The sequence below is a fragment of the Podarcis tiliguerta genome (genome assembly GCF_965153285.1).
Source record: "Podarcis tiliguerta genome assembly, chromosome: 6".
NCBI lineage: Eukaryota > Metazoa > Chordata > Lepidosauria > Squamata > Lacertidae > Podarcis > Podarcis tiliguerta.
In genome coordinates, this window is record NC_139539.1 from 71,496,462 (window position 1) to 71,512,700 (window position 16,239).

Below are 16,239 nucleotides of genomic sequence, written 5' to 3' on the forward strand. Positions count from 1 at the left end.
TCTTGTGTTGCCGCCTCTGGACCTCTCATGGTGAAGGCACACAGAAAAGAGCCTCAGATGGTCTGGGTTGGGTATTTGCTGCTTTAAGCCACTCTCTGTCCTTTCAGTTCAGGGGGAGGTTGAAGCAATAACCGCCACCAGTCATAACAAGATGAGCAGATAAGCAGCACATTGAGAATTACCAAGATTTTCCAAGCACTCTCTTCTCCCAAGCAGTCTGTTCGCCTGTCATCTCAGCTGACAGCTACTCATTATGAGGTAAAACTAATAACATTAATGCGGGTGAGAGGATTTGAATGCCAGGAAGGGGCTTACCGTATTTTTTGCTCTATAAGACGCACCAGACCACAAGACGCACCTAGTTTTTGGAGGAGGAAAACAAGAAAAAAAATATTCTGAATCTCAGAAGCCAGAACAGCAAGAGGGATCGCTGCACAGCGAAAGCAGCGATCCCTCTTGCTGTTCTGGATTCTGGGATAGCTGCGCAGCCTGCATTCGCTCCATAAGACGCACACACATGTCCCCTTAGTTTTTAGGAGGGAAAAAGTGAGTCTTATAGAGCAAAAAATACGGTAGTTTTCCCCTTGCCCACCATGTCCCCTCCATCTCCCCTTCTCTGGCCACTTCCCTACAGCTCGGTTCATCCAATGACAGTAACATCAGTCTTAAAGGGATACTATCAGGCAGGAGAAGTATAAACCACCATCCTTTGATTTTTTCCCCCTAGCAAATGTCCACCTTCCTCCACCCAGTGCTAACATTAACTCGGCTAAAAACATGCAGTCTGCCAAGGCATACTTTCAGAGAGACACTTTCTCACTCTCCTGTCTGAGACCCATAGAAATGCAGTTTTGCAACAGAGAAACGCAGCTGATTCGCAGGAAGTCTTATAACCTCCATTGCCACCAAATCAGAATGAATGCTCAATAAATAGGGCTCATTAACCTCTGCACAAACTTTGTGCAAGCAAATAGCTAAAGGAACATGTCAGCAAATGGAGGAAAGAGGCAATATCAGGACTTTGCTCCCTGATCCTGAGCAGAGGGAAATAGGACTTGGAAATAGAAGTATTTGCAGCTGTTCCGATGACTCCAAATGAGTGTTCGAGGGGTTAAAGGGAAGAATGCTAGTGAAATGGGTTGTCTCTGCTGCCCTTGCTCTGTAAATACTTAAGAAGCATGTAGTGCCACACACATTTTTTTTGTTGCTGTTAAAAAAAGATTCCGAACTTTATGAATGGATTGAACATTGACCAACTTATGAAATTGCTCTGGTTTTTCTTTTCTTGGAGGGTTTTAAGGTATTGTGAGGTGGAGGGGAGGGAGTTGAGGTGGCGGCAAGGCAAGTAGCTGATCCTAAGCCAAATGTGCTTAAGGATGTCTAGTTGATTTCAAATGACTTTTAGCAGTAAGTGAGTGCAGGATCAGGGCCTCTTCATTATTTGGTTAAAAGGCAGCTGTAAAACTGGGTGCTTATTCTTAGCAGGACTCATACTTTCCAACATTTCTCTGATGAAAATAGGAATGCCCTATTTAAATAATAATAATAATAATAATAATAATAATAATAATAATAATAATATATCCCACCCATCTGTTTGGGTTGCCCCAGCCACTCTGAGTGGCTTCCAACGTATATACAAACATAATAAAACATCAAACACTACAAAACTTCCCAATAAAGGACTGTCTTCAGATGTCTTCTAAAGGCTGCATAGGCTGCATAGTTACTTATCTCCTTGGCTGCGGGGTCACATAACTCCACACCCTCCAACATTTCTCCGATGAAAATGGGGGTGTCCTAAGGAAAAGTGAGACATTCTGGGATCAAATCATTCTGGAAGGGTTTCTGTAAAACCCTGGAAAATAGAGAAACTTGGAGGGGCTGCAGGAGGGACTAAAGTTCAATTACTTGGAAGTGGATCCCACAAGCTTCGATGAGTTTTGTGTCTCTTGGGGTTCACTCTATGAAAGGAGCCCAGCAGCTTGAGTCTATGTATCCTTCCTTGATCTGAAAAAGTAAGTCTCACTGATTCCAGTGGGGCTTTCACCAACCCACCCAATTCTTTCCCAGAGCCGCTTCAAGGACGAGTTTGCTTTCGCCTTAACTTTGCTTGGCTCCACCCACGCCTGAGAGATGCGATACAGCTTGTCAGAAAGCAGGAAGAGCCTCCTGCAAGATAAGAGCGCGTTTCTTCACTGCAGCCTCCATGCTCACAGCAGTGAGTCGGAACGACTTGCTTGCCAGAGAAATGCCCACCCTTTAAAAAGAAAAAAAAAATCCTGTTTGGGTTAAAGGGGAAAGCCTAGCAGCTGCGTTTATGCCACACGAGCAGCGTGTTCCTTAAGGTAAGAAACAGGTGTCTTATGAATTCCTTTCTTAAGAGGGTGTGTGCGTGTGCATCTTGGGTGCCTATGCTGTGTTTAAGACACTGTGTTCAGTGTGACGCTTAAAAGAGGGGACTTTGTGGCTGGCTGTGTGTTGCATGGTTTTGCCAAACCTGTGCATTCTCTCACCCTCTTCTTCCTAAAAAAAAAAAATCCCAATATATATTGCAGAGATTGGTTATGTTAATTAAGGAAAAGTTGAAGGAGCTCTTAAATAGAGTTCTTACTTGATCAGATTCTGTATCTATAAACTTTATTGCCTTTGTTTCAATGCAGTGTGTGCTAATGTAACCAAATATTCAAAGTTGTGGGTGGGTATATTTGATGTTATGAGTTTGTGGGAGGGGCAGCCTCTCCACAGACTCTCCCAGTGTCCCTATTTTCCAGGGACAATCCTAGATTTACAGAAGCCATCCTAGTTTCTGATTTGATCCCAGAATGTCCTGCTTTTCTGTAGGGCATCCCCATTTTCAGCAGATGTTGGAGGGTATGGAGTTAGGCGGCCCCTGAGCCAAGGAGATAAGAAACCGTACAACCTTTAGAAGACATCTGAAGGCAGCCCTATACAAGGAAGTTTAAAAAAATGTTTAGTTATGTTTTTATATATTTTGGAAGCCACCCGGAATAACTGGGGCAACCCAGTCAGATGGGCAGAGTATAAATAATAAAATTATTATTGTTATCATTATTGAATAGGACGTCCCCATTTTCATGGAAGTAATGTTGGAGGGTTTGTCTCCATAATCTCTAGGGTCAGTAAAGAGCTAGAATTTGAGCCAACTCGCAAATTCACGAAGTACACAAAGTTTAGTTAATTAAAACTAAGCCAAACACTGTTTTGTTCAGTTTAGGACCACAAGTCCAGACATCTGTGTACAGCTAGCAAGGGATAAGCCAAGTCTTTAATGTGACAAAAGGTGTTGATGGCCCGTGTTGAGGGGGAATCTTTGGGCCTGGGCAGACAGAGGTTGCCAAGGTGATGGGGTGTGCATGCTAGGTGACAGGAAAAGGGTGGGCTTGGGTCTTAGCAAGGTGTGCTGGGAACAAGAAGGGAGAACAAAGACAGTTTCTGATTGTAGAGGCTGCAACCCAGAGACTGGGGAGCATAGCTGGCTGCTCTGGACTCAAGCTTGCTGAAGCTATGAGAGGAAGAAGGAGAGACACTCTGGAGATGCAATGCTGTGAACTCTATTCGTCTCCATGTAGAGCCAGGTGTAAAATGAACCATATATCTTAAAAGGCTACAGCCTATGAATTCTCAACGGAGTGTTTGGAACTTCCCTGAATCTTGCTTGCTGATCGGAAGGTCGGCAGTTCGAATCCCTGTGACGGGGTGAGCTCCCGTTGTTCAGTCCCAGCTCCTGCCCATTATTATTATTATTATATCACCTAGCAGTTCAAAAGCATGTCAAGTACAAGTAGATAAATAGGTACCACTCCGGTGGGAAGGTAAACGGTGTTTCTGTGTGCTGCTCTGGTTCGCCAGAAGTGGCTTAGTCATGCTGGCCACATGACCTGGAAGCTGTACGCTGGCTCCCTCGGCCTATAGAGCGAGATGAGCATGCAACCCCAGAGTCGTCCATGACTGGACTTAACGGTCAGGGGTACCTTTACCTTTAGGAGAGGGCACTTGACAGTGGGAAGAAAACGTGTGTTCACTAGATCCATGGTTTTCAAACTTCCTACCTTCAGGGAGTCCTTTCTGTACTGACAGGTAAATCAAGGAACTCCAGAGCTCCAAGGAGGATCCTTTGTGTTGTTGGGTTTCCGCTTGGGTTAGGCAAGACATTGGTTGGCCTGTCAGGCTGCTCCATTTGTGTAAAATGAGGGTGAACCTTGGAGGACACCCCAACATTTCCCTGCAGTTGTTTGTCACGAGGCAAGATCAGGAGCGGGGAACAAACTTTGCGGGGACGTTTGTTTTCCTTTTACAGGTCATCTTATGATTATCTGAGGGTTTCCTGGAATGTAGTGTGACAACAAAAGGGTTAGGGAAATATGAACTTGTATCCTCTTTCAATAGAAAGCAACATGTTAACAAGATATCATGGCTTCTGGGAAGTTATGTATCAATTTGGCTAAAATCCCATTTATTGTGAAGCAAGAAAGAATAATGGTGTATGGATCGAGGCAACATAGATTAAATTGTTTGCTATTGGGTTCATTAGTAAGATAGTATATGATACATAGTAATTTGCTGGATATGTTTGGCGATTTTCTTGTGACTTATTGTAACAAAACCAGTGGTTACAATTATTAACATTCTTACATATATATATATTTTTAAAACACATGTAAATATTTGCATGAAACACACCATAGTTTGTAAGTTGAGGGGTGTACTTGAGCAGTGAGAAGCATTAAATTATCTTGGCCAGATATGTAGAAGTCAAACAGTGTAGTGGCAATTTCAAACCTTTCTAAAAACAGCCACCAAAATGTAGGAAGTTTCTTAAGCAGAAGTTCCTGGAGAAGGTCATAGGAAAGATGAATCATGATGGATGTGGTTACTGAAACAATTGGCTTCTCAAACTGGCAAATCAAAGCTGTCTGAATCATAGAATCATAGAGTTGGAATAGACCACAAGGGCCATCGAGTCCAACCCCCTGCCAAGCAGGAAACACCATCAGAGCACTCCTGACATATGGTTGTCAAGCCTCTGCTTAAAGACCTCCAAAGAAGGAGACTCCACCACACTCCTTGGCAGCAAATTCCACTGTCGAACAGCTCTTACTGTCACAACATGGTGAGATTTTCCCAAATTCTTCACTGTAGTTGCATGGGTAGGGACAGAGCTTTTTTTCAGCCAGAACTTGCCAGAACTCAGTTCCAGCACCTCTCAGGTGAGCGCCATTGTCATTGTAAGAGAACGAGGGAGCTATTCATGGTGAGTTCTGGCACTGGGTGAGGAGAAAATATGTGCACCATGTGTACAACTTGTCAAAATGTCTGACTGTGAAGACCTTAAGGGACTGTTCATAGATACAGGCAGTCAAACCCCATTGATGGCAAGGGACCAAAGATCAAACAGATGACCTGGCAAAAGTCTGGAATGAAAACACAAATATAAGAAATCACATCTCTGTGCTTCACCAAACATCTTTGTAGATGTTTTACTCCTTTCACAGTGTGACTCTGTGCATATTTACTCAGAAGGAAATTCCACTGAGTTCAGTGGGACTTACTCTGAGGCAAGTGTGCTTAAGTACTGCAGCTGTATAGCTGGAAAAATCTCATTGTGAGAACTTTCTGGCTTGCAAATGCTTTCTAAATCTTTCCTGTCCTAGGTGTCACATGTGGATAGACAAGGTAACTGCTAAAACTTAGCTTTCCCCGGCCATTTATTTATTGAGCTGATCTTATTAATGGCTTTTAATCTAGCTTGTTGGACAATATTCCACAGGAAACTCTGGGTTTTCAATGCATTTTTCAAACCATAGATGCCTTTTATAAAGGGCACTAGAACACAAAAGCTGTGCAAACCTGCAGTTCTGGTATGCAATTATATCCGTCCTGCAAAATACTGACAATCTGGAGGCACCCATACACAGTACTCAGATCCTTTGAGGAAGGTAGGCATATGAATGCGGTGGATGGATAAATGAAGTATTAGATGTCTACTAACAGCCTTGCATTTCATAGTTACTGTGATTTAATGGCCATGAATGTTTGGGTCTCTGTAAATCATAACTTGGAAGGCTGAACCTGAACACAAACGGATGCACTTCTTGTGGTGTGTGTGTGTGTGTGTGTGTGTGTACCTCTGTGCAATAATTTTCTGGTCCACTTTCAGTTAGATCCAAGTTTCTAAAAGGCTCAACTAATACTGTCTCCTGTTAGTTTCTACACAGGCTTATCAGGTGTCAAACTCTGCCGTGGCTTAGCCTTGAGTATGGAGTTTAGTTTGCAAAGTCCAAACTGGTCATCTTGGTGTTGCAATAACTGAATAATCTGGATTTGTTGGTAGCAAACAAATGACAGCATTATTTAACATTCTTAATGTGTTACCATTCATTCGTTCATTCATTCATAGCACACTGTTGCTTAGCGTTCCTTACAATTATGCCATTCTTTTCTTTTTTTTTTTGTAGTAGAAGGAACAGGTTTATTCTAAAGGCAGTTCTCCTTTAATTAAGCATTTAATGCTGGCACATTCAGGGCGTTCAAGCAAAAATCTAGCATAGATGGGAGAACCAAGATAGGTATGGGATTTCCTCTTGCAAATGCCATCAATGAGCTCAAGTGACTATACTTTTTTTTTGTCAAAGCAGGTCTCTAGGATTCTGCCTAGATTTAAGTTACTACTTAGATGATGGGAAATGACCCTGTACTTGAAACCCATGCCAAGGTCCTTGCTGCAGTTCTGTAGAGATATGTGAATATGTGCAGTTATTAGACTATCACACGGTAATTTTTAAAGGGATAGTTAAATTTCTGTTCTTGTTCATTCCTTCTAAGGATGTGGTCAGTTTACTTAGAGTGCCCTAGCTGTCCACATTGACATGACTCTCTGGTTGTGTACACATACCAGAAGGTGTTGACATGATGGAGATGTCTTTACCCTGTGCAAAGGAGTTCACACCTCAGCTATAGGTGAATTAGGAAAAGCGTAAGCCAGGGTTTCCCAGTCTTAGGTCTCTGGCTGTTTTGGGACTACAACTCCCCTCATCCATAGCTAGCAGGACCAGTGATCAGGGATGATGGGAATTGTAGTCCCAAAGCAGCTGGCGACCCATGTTTGGGAAATCCTGGCCTAATGACTCCAAAGCTGGTTTGAGAAACAATGCATGAAACTGTAGCACCTTATAACAAAGTACAGGATGCATATTCATGTTAGATCGTGTCATATGAACATGGATTAAAAACTCAGCACGGGAAACACAGTGAGTGTGCTGTTGATGGGAATGTGGACACAGCCTTGGCTATCATGTGTTGTCTTTCTACCTCCAAGTTGATATTCTTATCTAAGCCAGTGCGGGCTTGCATTCAACTAACTTTTACTCAGGGTCAACCCGTTGAAATTAATGTCCATGACTAAGTTGGGTCCATTCATTTCAATGGATCTACCTTGAGGAAAGGTTAGTTGAATGCGACCCATAGCTTCTCTTGATTGCTTCTTCAGGACCAGTTGTAAGTGGTTTGCTTCCTTGCTGACTGTCTTTCCCGCATGGGGAATTCCTAAGCCTTGTCTACCGAGTGACTTTGTTTTTCCACCCTGATGATTTATGTGACACATAGTTTTTCACATTAATGGCTGTCTTTTGCCACGAAAATGTGAGTCCATTCATCTTTTCACAAACCTTTTGGAAAGATTAAATGTGAAACTAAGCTTGACTGTTTGTATCTGTATTTTGAACAAGAGTGTCTCTGTGTAAGGGAGAAAAATAATTACCTCATGGTTATCAACCAGTGATGCAGCTTGGTAACTTTAGTCCATGGACTTAGTGGTTTGTGTGTATTTTAGATGGCCATGTCTGTTTGTGTGTATTGTAGACAGCACATTAACATTCCCCTTTTACCCTCTGCCGCCATTCCATGCTTTTGCAACTGGTTCTACATCCCTGAGATACCAGAGGAAAACAAAAGTTTGCTAGTCATGATAAAAAAGAAAAGAAAAAAGGAATATCCCTGAGTGTGTGCAGTTTTTTTTTTTTTGAAGATTGGAAAATGTTTATTGAATATATGGGAAATAACTGTATACAGCTAAAAACAATGGCAACATTAAGATAAATTCAACAGTGTAAATAAGTTGTGATGGATATAATAATGGAATACTGATTGGTATAGTTTTCTATAAAATATGCAGGGATTTAGGATACGTAAAATGAACCATGGAAAAAGAAGAAGCGAAGTCATTGATATCTTAAGGATGTAAAAATAAGTACTTTAAATTGTAAAAACAGAAAATTTAATCATGTGCTTTAAATGGATGGCATGTACATAGGATTTGAATCACACACCCGTCATACATAGTGATGAAGCTAAAGAACTTTGAAACTATTTTCCATTTTGGAATTGACTTTGTGCTTCTTTTCAAATCGCAAGTTGATTTCGCCGCCCAAATTGCCTGACATTGTGACCTGAGGATCAGATGGTCTCTCTTCTTCTTCTTCTTCTTCTTCTTCTTCTTCTTCTCCTCCTCCTCCTCCTCCTCTTCCCAGACATGATAACAGTTTTGCATTTTAAACTTGTGTGAATCATATCACTACTTTGGGAGGCAGAGAATGAGTTTGCTTCTGCTGTTCTGATCTGAAATATATTTATTTGGGAATACGTACTGCATCTTAAAAAGCAGAGACGTCGCGTTGCCAACAAAGGTCCGTATAGTTAAAGCTATGGTTTTCTCAGTAGTGATGTATGGAAGTGAGAGCGGGACCATAAAGAAGGCTGATCGCTGAAGAATTGATGCTTTTGAATTATGATGCTGGAGGAGACTCTTGAGAGTCCCATGGACTGCAAGAATATCAAACCTATCCATTCTGAAGGAAATGAGCCCTGAGTGCTCACTGGAAGGACAGATCCTGAAGCTGAGGCTCCAGTACTTTGGCCACCTCATGAGAAGAGAAGACTCCCTGGAAAAGACCCTGATGTTGGGAAAGGTGGAGGGCACAAGGAGAAGGGGACGATAGGGGACGAGATGGTTGGACAGTGTTCTCGAAGCTACCAGCATGAGTTTGACCAAACTGCGGGAGGCAGTGAAAGACAGGAGTGCCTGGCGTGCTCTGGTCCATGGGGTCACGAAGAGTCGGACACGACTAAACAACTAAACAACAACAACAACCATTCTTTTGTAGAAGAGATTTTTTTAAAACATAAGAATAATAAAACAAGAATTCCTAATGCATCTGCCCTATACATTTAAAGCAGTATCATGCTGCTTTAAACACTCATGGCTTCCCTCAAAGGATCCTGGGACTGTTGTTTGTTAAGGGTACGGCTACCCACGAAGTTACAGAGTTCCTACGAAGAGGGATTGATTGTTAAATGCCTCTGTGAATTATAGTTCTGTGAATAGGGGGAGTCTCCTAACAACTCTCAGCACCCTTAACAAACTACAGCTCCCAGGATTCTTTGGGGGGGGGGAGCCAAGGCTGTTTAAATAATGCTTCAAATGTACAGTGCAGCTGAGGCCTAACTGGCTGCTTCCTGACTATAAAGTTGTATTTAAAAATACGAGGGAACAGGGACTGTCATGGTGGGTCATGTGACCATTCTGGCCCTGGTGCATATACCTAGGCTTTTCACTGATCTCCCACTGCTGTCTGGGGTCATTAGCACCCCCCCCCCCGGGCTCAAGGCTCATGTCCTTGGCTTTGAGGTCCAGCCTTAGCTGCACCACGGCCAATGATAACCAAGGTCAAGTGCAGCTTATGAAGCCTGCACATCAAATTCAGCCCATCTATGTTTCATTAATTTGTGACAATTTCAGCTAAGTGGCCGAATGGTAGTCACAGACCATGTCACCTTTTCCCTGCTAGCCTAAGAGATGAATTGCTCAACATGGAGTGTGAAACAATTGCTAATATTAAAAGGCTGGATGCTTCCAAAGCTTCAATTCCTGGTGTATCACTGATGCTGCAAGACACCGTGAGATTAGCTTTCATTTTGGGTCTCTTAAGGCAAGTTGGATATGGTTTGCTTGTCAGCCAGTTGTTTGCTGTTATCATGAATGCCATATGCCTTGGGAGGAGCAATCGCTAGGGCAGAAGTCTAATCTTCAAAGCTAAGAAGCGTTGACTCCTCTCCATATTTATGTCTCGACTCCATTGGACTAAGTATCCTGACCGATGATGTCTTTGTTTCCTCAGGTATGAGTTGGTACTTCTATCTAAATTGTTCTGAAATTGTTCTCCGCAGTCCTTGAGCTTAGGGTTGCAGACCAGCCAATTGGATCTTGAATGAAGGCAAAGAGACTGCTGCATTTACTTTTCTAAGTGGAATAACCTTTTTGCTCAATTCCAGAAGTTCAGAGTGTGCAAATTACTGCACTAATTACTGGTGTAGTAATAGAATTGCGAGTGCATAACAGCAGTTTGGAAGCCCCTCTGTTGCTCACCCCACAGCCCAGGGCATCTTAGCTCCTTGTTCTTAGTTTCCTCTGATATTTTCCTCACCCGGCTCTCCTGTTATAAACATGTTTACCTGTTTAGTATCCTTTCCTGCAAAAAATATTATTATAATTATTATATATTTATTTATACCCTGTCTTTTCCCCCTGACAGGGACTCAAGGCAGCTTACAGGTAAAATAAGAACAGTTTAAAAACCCTACTTCCCATTCCTGCGTTATGTGTATACAAGCAGCTCTGTAGGGATTTCGTCGCTGATACTGTTGCTCAGCAGTTGAAATGTGTGTGAACATTCCATGCCATTGCATTACCTCTGAAAGGGCTTGGAGATAAGGCTTTATAGGTGACGCTTTTAGTCTGTTCAGTCTATGTGCTGCATGGCATAATTATCAATATTGGGAGTGGAGAAAAAATCATGCTTAATGGTCACATCCGAATTGTCTCTATTTTGTGGATAGGATTCCATCACATACCAGCATTTTCAAGTTGTACAAATTCAGGATTTGGTGCTCTTGTGCAACAAACCTGCTTCCAACTCCCACCCCCAATAGTAAACAATATTTGGTTTAAAAATTATCCATGCTCTGAAATATAAATTTCAGTAACTGTGGCATCACTCACTGGAATAGATTCACATGAAATTTGGGTTCCGATGCACTGGCTTAGTTTCTGAATATTTGGATGAATAACGGATTGTCTTTTGAAATTAAATTAAAATGGAAATGAGAACAGATCTTCCTTTGGAATATAGCTAATAGACAGAGGAGATAATGCAAGTCAAAACATGTAAGATTGATTGGTTATTGTGCAGCGCCTGTACCTTTTCAAAATTATTACAGGCAGCTAAAGAAAACAGCCACTTTGGGTCTCTAAATCTTGAAAGTGTGGGAGGATGGTGGGCAAAGGAATTGAAGAGTCAGTGTAGTGTAGTGTCTAGAGTAACTCTGGAGACCTGGGTTCAAATCCCAGCTCTGCCATGAGGCTTGCCTCCTCAGCCCAACCAACCTCGCAGAGTTGTTGTGAAGATATACAAAGATGCAGAAATAGTCTATAGAAAAAGATCTGGTAATGTAGCTGGGCGAAGCTCCTTCCTTTAAAGAGGGGAGGGATGCACAGCAATGGCCTGTTTCTCCCAGTCATGGCTAAAAAAAAAAAATCTGCTGCTTTCGGAAATGTTTCTGGGGGACTAAAACTTTGTTCCTTTTCTGTAGATGGAGTCTCCTGGAGTAGCTTTGATGCTCTGGGTCCTCGCCTGCCTTTCTGGCCCATCAACCGGCTTCCCAAATGGCAAAGTGACAGAGGCGTGCAAGACTATGATGCCCCTACATGGACACTCTCTGCCTCAGCGCTTCCCAAAGCACACCGTTGAAGTAAATGTGACGGAGTTCAAGCCAGGGGACCGCGTGAAAGGTACTGGGATCTTCTTGTCTCGCTACCGTCTGCAGGAAGAAGGACATAACACTTGCTGCTTCTGTGATTGCTGCCACCACCTTCTTCAGATACTTGGTGCGGTGCTCCAGGTTTGGTGGGGCCCATCAGTGAAGTGCCCCCAGTCCCATCCCCTTGCCAGTGTCATTCTTGCCCATTTGATTTCCTTCTTCGTCAGGGCCAGTGCCGGATTTACGTACAGTGGTACCTTGGGTTACAGACACTTCAGGTTACAGACTCCGCTAACCCAGAAATAGTACCTCAGGTTAAGAACTTTGTTCCAGGATGAGAACAGAAATCGCGTGGAGGGGGCGCTGTGGCAGAGGGAGGCCCCATTAGCTAAAGTGGTACCTCAGCTTAAGAACAGTTTCAGCTTAAGAACGGACCTCTAGAACGAATTAAGTTCTTAACCCGAGGTACCACTGTATAAGCTAAACAAGCTACAGTGGATGCTTGGGTTGCGAACTTGATCCGTGTGGGATACACGTTTGCAACCCACAGTGTTCGCAACCCACGTCTGCACATCTGCGCATGCTTGGGTTGCAATTTGGTGCTTCTGCGCATGTGCAAAGCGCGATTTAGCGCTTCTGCGCATGCGCAACCGCCAAAACCTGGAAGTAACCCGTTCTGGTCTTCTGGGTTTCAGCGGTCTGTAACCTGAAAAAACGCAGCCTGAAGCATCTGTAACCCGAGGTATGACTATATAGCTTGCCCCCCCCCAAATGTAAAGAAAAAAACTGGATGTACATTTCCAAAATATAAGATAAAAAACAAAATAAAACCTACATACAGCAACAGTGTTTTGTGTTGTGTAGGCTCCTATGATGTAAGTAATGGGCCCCGCCTGCTAGTCTGCTCCCTAAAATATCACTGGTTAGATATCTATTAGGTCCATAAATTACCATATAGCATATATTCAACACAAAAACAGCAACAAATTGTTGCTGACAAAGGACAGCTGGACATATAAAGGGCCCCATTACCTTCAGTAGCTTAGGACCTCATCAAACGTAAATCCGGCCAGGTCAGGGCCTAATCCACACCACTGTTAGGTGGAGAGAGCAAGGTGTATAGAGGCTGCAGCAGGACGTGGGTGGTGCTGTGGTCTAAACCACTGAGCCTCTTGGGCTTGCCAATCGGAAGGTCGGCGGTTCGAATCCCCACAACGGAGTGAGCTCCCATTGCTCTGTCCCAGCTGCTGCCAATCTAGCAGTTTGAAAGCACACCAGTGCAAGTAGATAAATAGGTAATGCTGTCATGGGAAGCTAAATGGTGTTTCCATGTGCTCTGGCTTCCATCGGCCTGAAAGCGAGATGAGCGCTTCAGCCCCATAGTTGCCTTTGACTGGACTTAACCATCCAGGGGCCCTTTACCTTTTTACTTTTTTTAGAGGCTGCAGCTGCTCCTTCCTCTTGCGCTTGGCCTTGTTTATAGCGGGCAGAGGAGACAGAGTAGACATGAGGAGACAGAGCCACTCAGGAGGAACAGAGGCAGGGACAGAGGACTGGTGGTGATGTGGACCTTAGGAGGCATCCAGTGGCCTGGCTGTTGTTTTTCATAATTATTATATTTCTTACCAGAAGGTGTCAGTAGTGGCCCCAAGAAAACCACTTGCAGCAGCAGAACTACCAGCACGGCTCCCTCAGCTGATGCCTGTGCTGGTTCTATAGAGAAGGAGGCACGCTTTCGTATACTTGGAGGCCAAGTCATTTGGGGCTTTAAATGCTAATTTGAACAGCTTGATTTGGGCTCGGAAGGTACTAGGTAAGCTGCATCAGTTGCACCTTCAAGGGAAGCCCCATTGCAGAGTGCATTGCAGTAGTCTAGTCTGGAGGTTACAAGAACATGAGGCACTGAAACGTTTACAAGGAATCTTAGACCAGCAGCTCACAGTTCTTAACAGCAGGTAGGGAGAAAGGTATGCCCAGCTCCTCCCTCTTCCTGGAAACATAGTTAGAGGCAGGTAGGTGCTGGCGACATAACTAGAGCTTATTAATAGCCATCTCTTCCCTCGCTCTCCTGGTTTCAGTTAGTTTGTCCGGACCTGTGTTTGAAGGATTTTTTCTACAAGCCCGCAGTGCTGAGAACCTGGAGGGGCCTGCCATTGGCTCCTTTGCCCTAGCTGACAGGAAAAGATCTCAGGTCCTCACTTGTGGGCGTGTTAAGGTAAGAGTCCCTCCATCTTCCAGATGGCTTTGGCAAGCAGGTTTCTCTATTATTTCCAAGTGGATTAGGCCCCCCAACAGCAGAATATGCTGTTGCTACTTTTTCCTGCCTGAATCTGCTTGGCATGTAACCATGGCATAGGAGAAATAAATTGTATGAGTATGAAAATACCCTTTTCTTTTTCTTTTAAGATTTATAAATGAAACTGGCAGAAGTTTGGCTCGGGATGAATGTTCTCCTTTACTGGCAACAATTAAATGTTAGGACTCCCCCTGCTGGGCTATCCATGTGAAAGCGCATTAATGGTTGCTGCTAGATGGCAATTTTTAAACTTAGCTTTTAGTTTGTCTTTCCCATAGCATATGTAAGTAGATTACCTTAGTGGACCTCAGAGCAAAGTCACTTCTCCTTTGTAATATATATAGCACAGCAGCCCACCTTGTTACAAATGTATTAAAAAACCAAAACAACAAATTTCTAGGTTTCCTTTTTCAGAAGGTGTTCCAGAAACTGCTTCCAAAATTGTTTTCAAACTTTTTCTAACATGGAGCTTCCTGGGGTAACTGGCATATGCCTTGACCACTAAGTAATCATTATAATAATCATTATTTTCATCATTTCGTGAGACACGTATGCAGATCAACCCCAAGCCTGAACTGAGCTTATGTGAATGTACTATGAATTAAAATTCATGTGACGCTACTCTGATGTCATGGCTAGATGTGGGGAAACTTTGGTTCAAATCTTGCTTGGATTATAAAGATCCCCAGATGATCACACCTAGATTTTTCTCCTGCCATTGGTAGCAGTTAGTGTTGGCAGAGAAATATTTTTCTTCTAATCCATACTGAGCTTCATGACCTCTTTAGTATGTGATGTTCATAAACCTATGATACAAGCCAAATATTAAAATGCAACTTGTGGTAGACTGCTTTAATCATTTAGATGATTCATGAACGGAGTAGTTTGCATTATCTCTCAGGTAATGCTTAAATGGGGCATTTGTTTGTTACAGAATTCAGCTGTCAGCCATACAAGTAAATCCAAGAAAAGCCATCTAGATGCTTATTGGATTGCTCCTAGAGATGCACCAAAGAGAATACAATTTCTGTAAGTATGAATAATAAAGACAAATTCAGCTATAGCTGGAATCTTCTGACCGAGTGTTCTTAGGTTAGTCTCCTTTCAAAACTGATACAGTGGTACCTCGGGTTACATATGCTTCAGGTTACATACGCTTCAGGTTACAGACTCTGCTAACCCAGAAATATTACCTTAGGTTAAGAACTTTGCTTCAGGATAAGAACAAAAATTGTGCTCTGGTGGCATGGTGGCAGCGGGAGGCCCCATTAGCTAAAGTGGTGCTTCAGGTTAAGAACAGTTTCAGGTTAAGAACAGACCTCCAGAACGAATTAAGTACTTAACCCAAGGTACCACTGTATACAAAAACAGCAATACTGCTATGAAGAAGATGTGACTCAGTGGGAGATCATCTCCTTTGTATGTAGCAGGTCCTCAGTTCAATTCTTCTTCTTCTTCTTCTTCTTCTGCTTCTTCTTCTTCTTCCTCCTCCTCCTCCTCCTCCATGGTGGCTGGGACAGATGGAAATCAACCCCCAACAACATCTTGAGGGCATCAGGTTAAAGAAAGCTGGCCCAAAACATCTGTTTTGGATTTCAGAAAGGACTTGTTCATTGCGGAAGAGAACAGTACACAATTTTGGTTCAAATCTCGCTTTTGTCTTGTTTGCAGAGTCACTGTTGTAGAAAAATTTAGAGTATTTTGGGTAAAAATTCCAGGTCCTACAATCTCCCAGCCCACTACACCAACCTTGGCAACCCCTGTGGTGACTGAGGTGACTGTTGGAACTTCTCTGCCTGTTTCTCATCTAACCCAACCAGTAAGTAGCGCTGAGCTCGTGAACGGAACTGTTTGGATTTTAGTAAAATGTGACTTCATCAGGGAAGATTGCAGCCTGAAAAAGAGTTGGGGCATCCAGTCACACACTCCCCTCTCACTAAGTGCCTAGGGTTGCCATATTTCCAAAAGTAAAAACCAGGATACTCCAAAAGCTTTTTTTAGGAAGACCCCAAAGTTGTCAAAAACCCAGGAAATTTGATTATAACCGGAATATTGTTATATGGAATAATAATATTGGAAACTGCTACATTCAATTACAAGGAAATTCA

The 16,239-nt window shown here is 43.0% G+C and overlaps 1 protein-coding gene across 5 annotated transcripts in view; it reads left to right on the top strand.

Moving 5' to 3' along the window:
• The window catches only part of LOC310679532 (ferric-chelate reductase 1-like), a 37,589-nt gene that overhangs the window by 7,057 nt on the left and 14,293 nt on the right, over nucleotides 1–16,239 (top strand). The window contains exons 1-5 of one of the 5 annotated variants that reach the window (XM_083444914.1): nucleotides 2,112–2,348; nucleotides 11,668–11,866; nucleotides 13,914–14,050; nucleotides 15,066–15,160; nucleotides 15,803–15,950. In XM_083444914.1, coding sequence (XP_083301040.1) covers nucleotides 11,668–11,866; nucleotides 13,914–14,050; nucleotides 15,066–15,160; nucleotides 15,803–15,950 — 579 coding nt within the window. In that variant the 5' untranslated portion in view covers nucleotides 2,112–2,348. Of the gene's footprint in view, nucleotides 1–2,111; nucleotides 2,349–10,128; nucleotides 10,197–11,083; nucleotides 11,243–11,667; nucleotides 11,867–13,913; nucleotides 14,051–15,065; nucleotides 15,161–15,802; nucleotides 15,951–16,239 lie in introns of those variants that run through there. The other 4 variants (XM_083444913.1, XM_083444915.1, XM_083444916.1 and 1 more) reach the window with 4 other exon arrangements.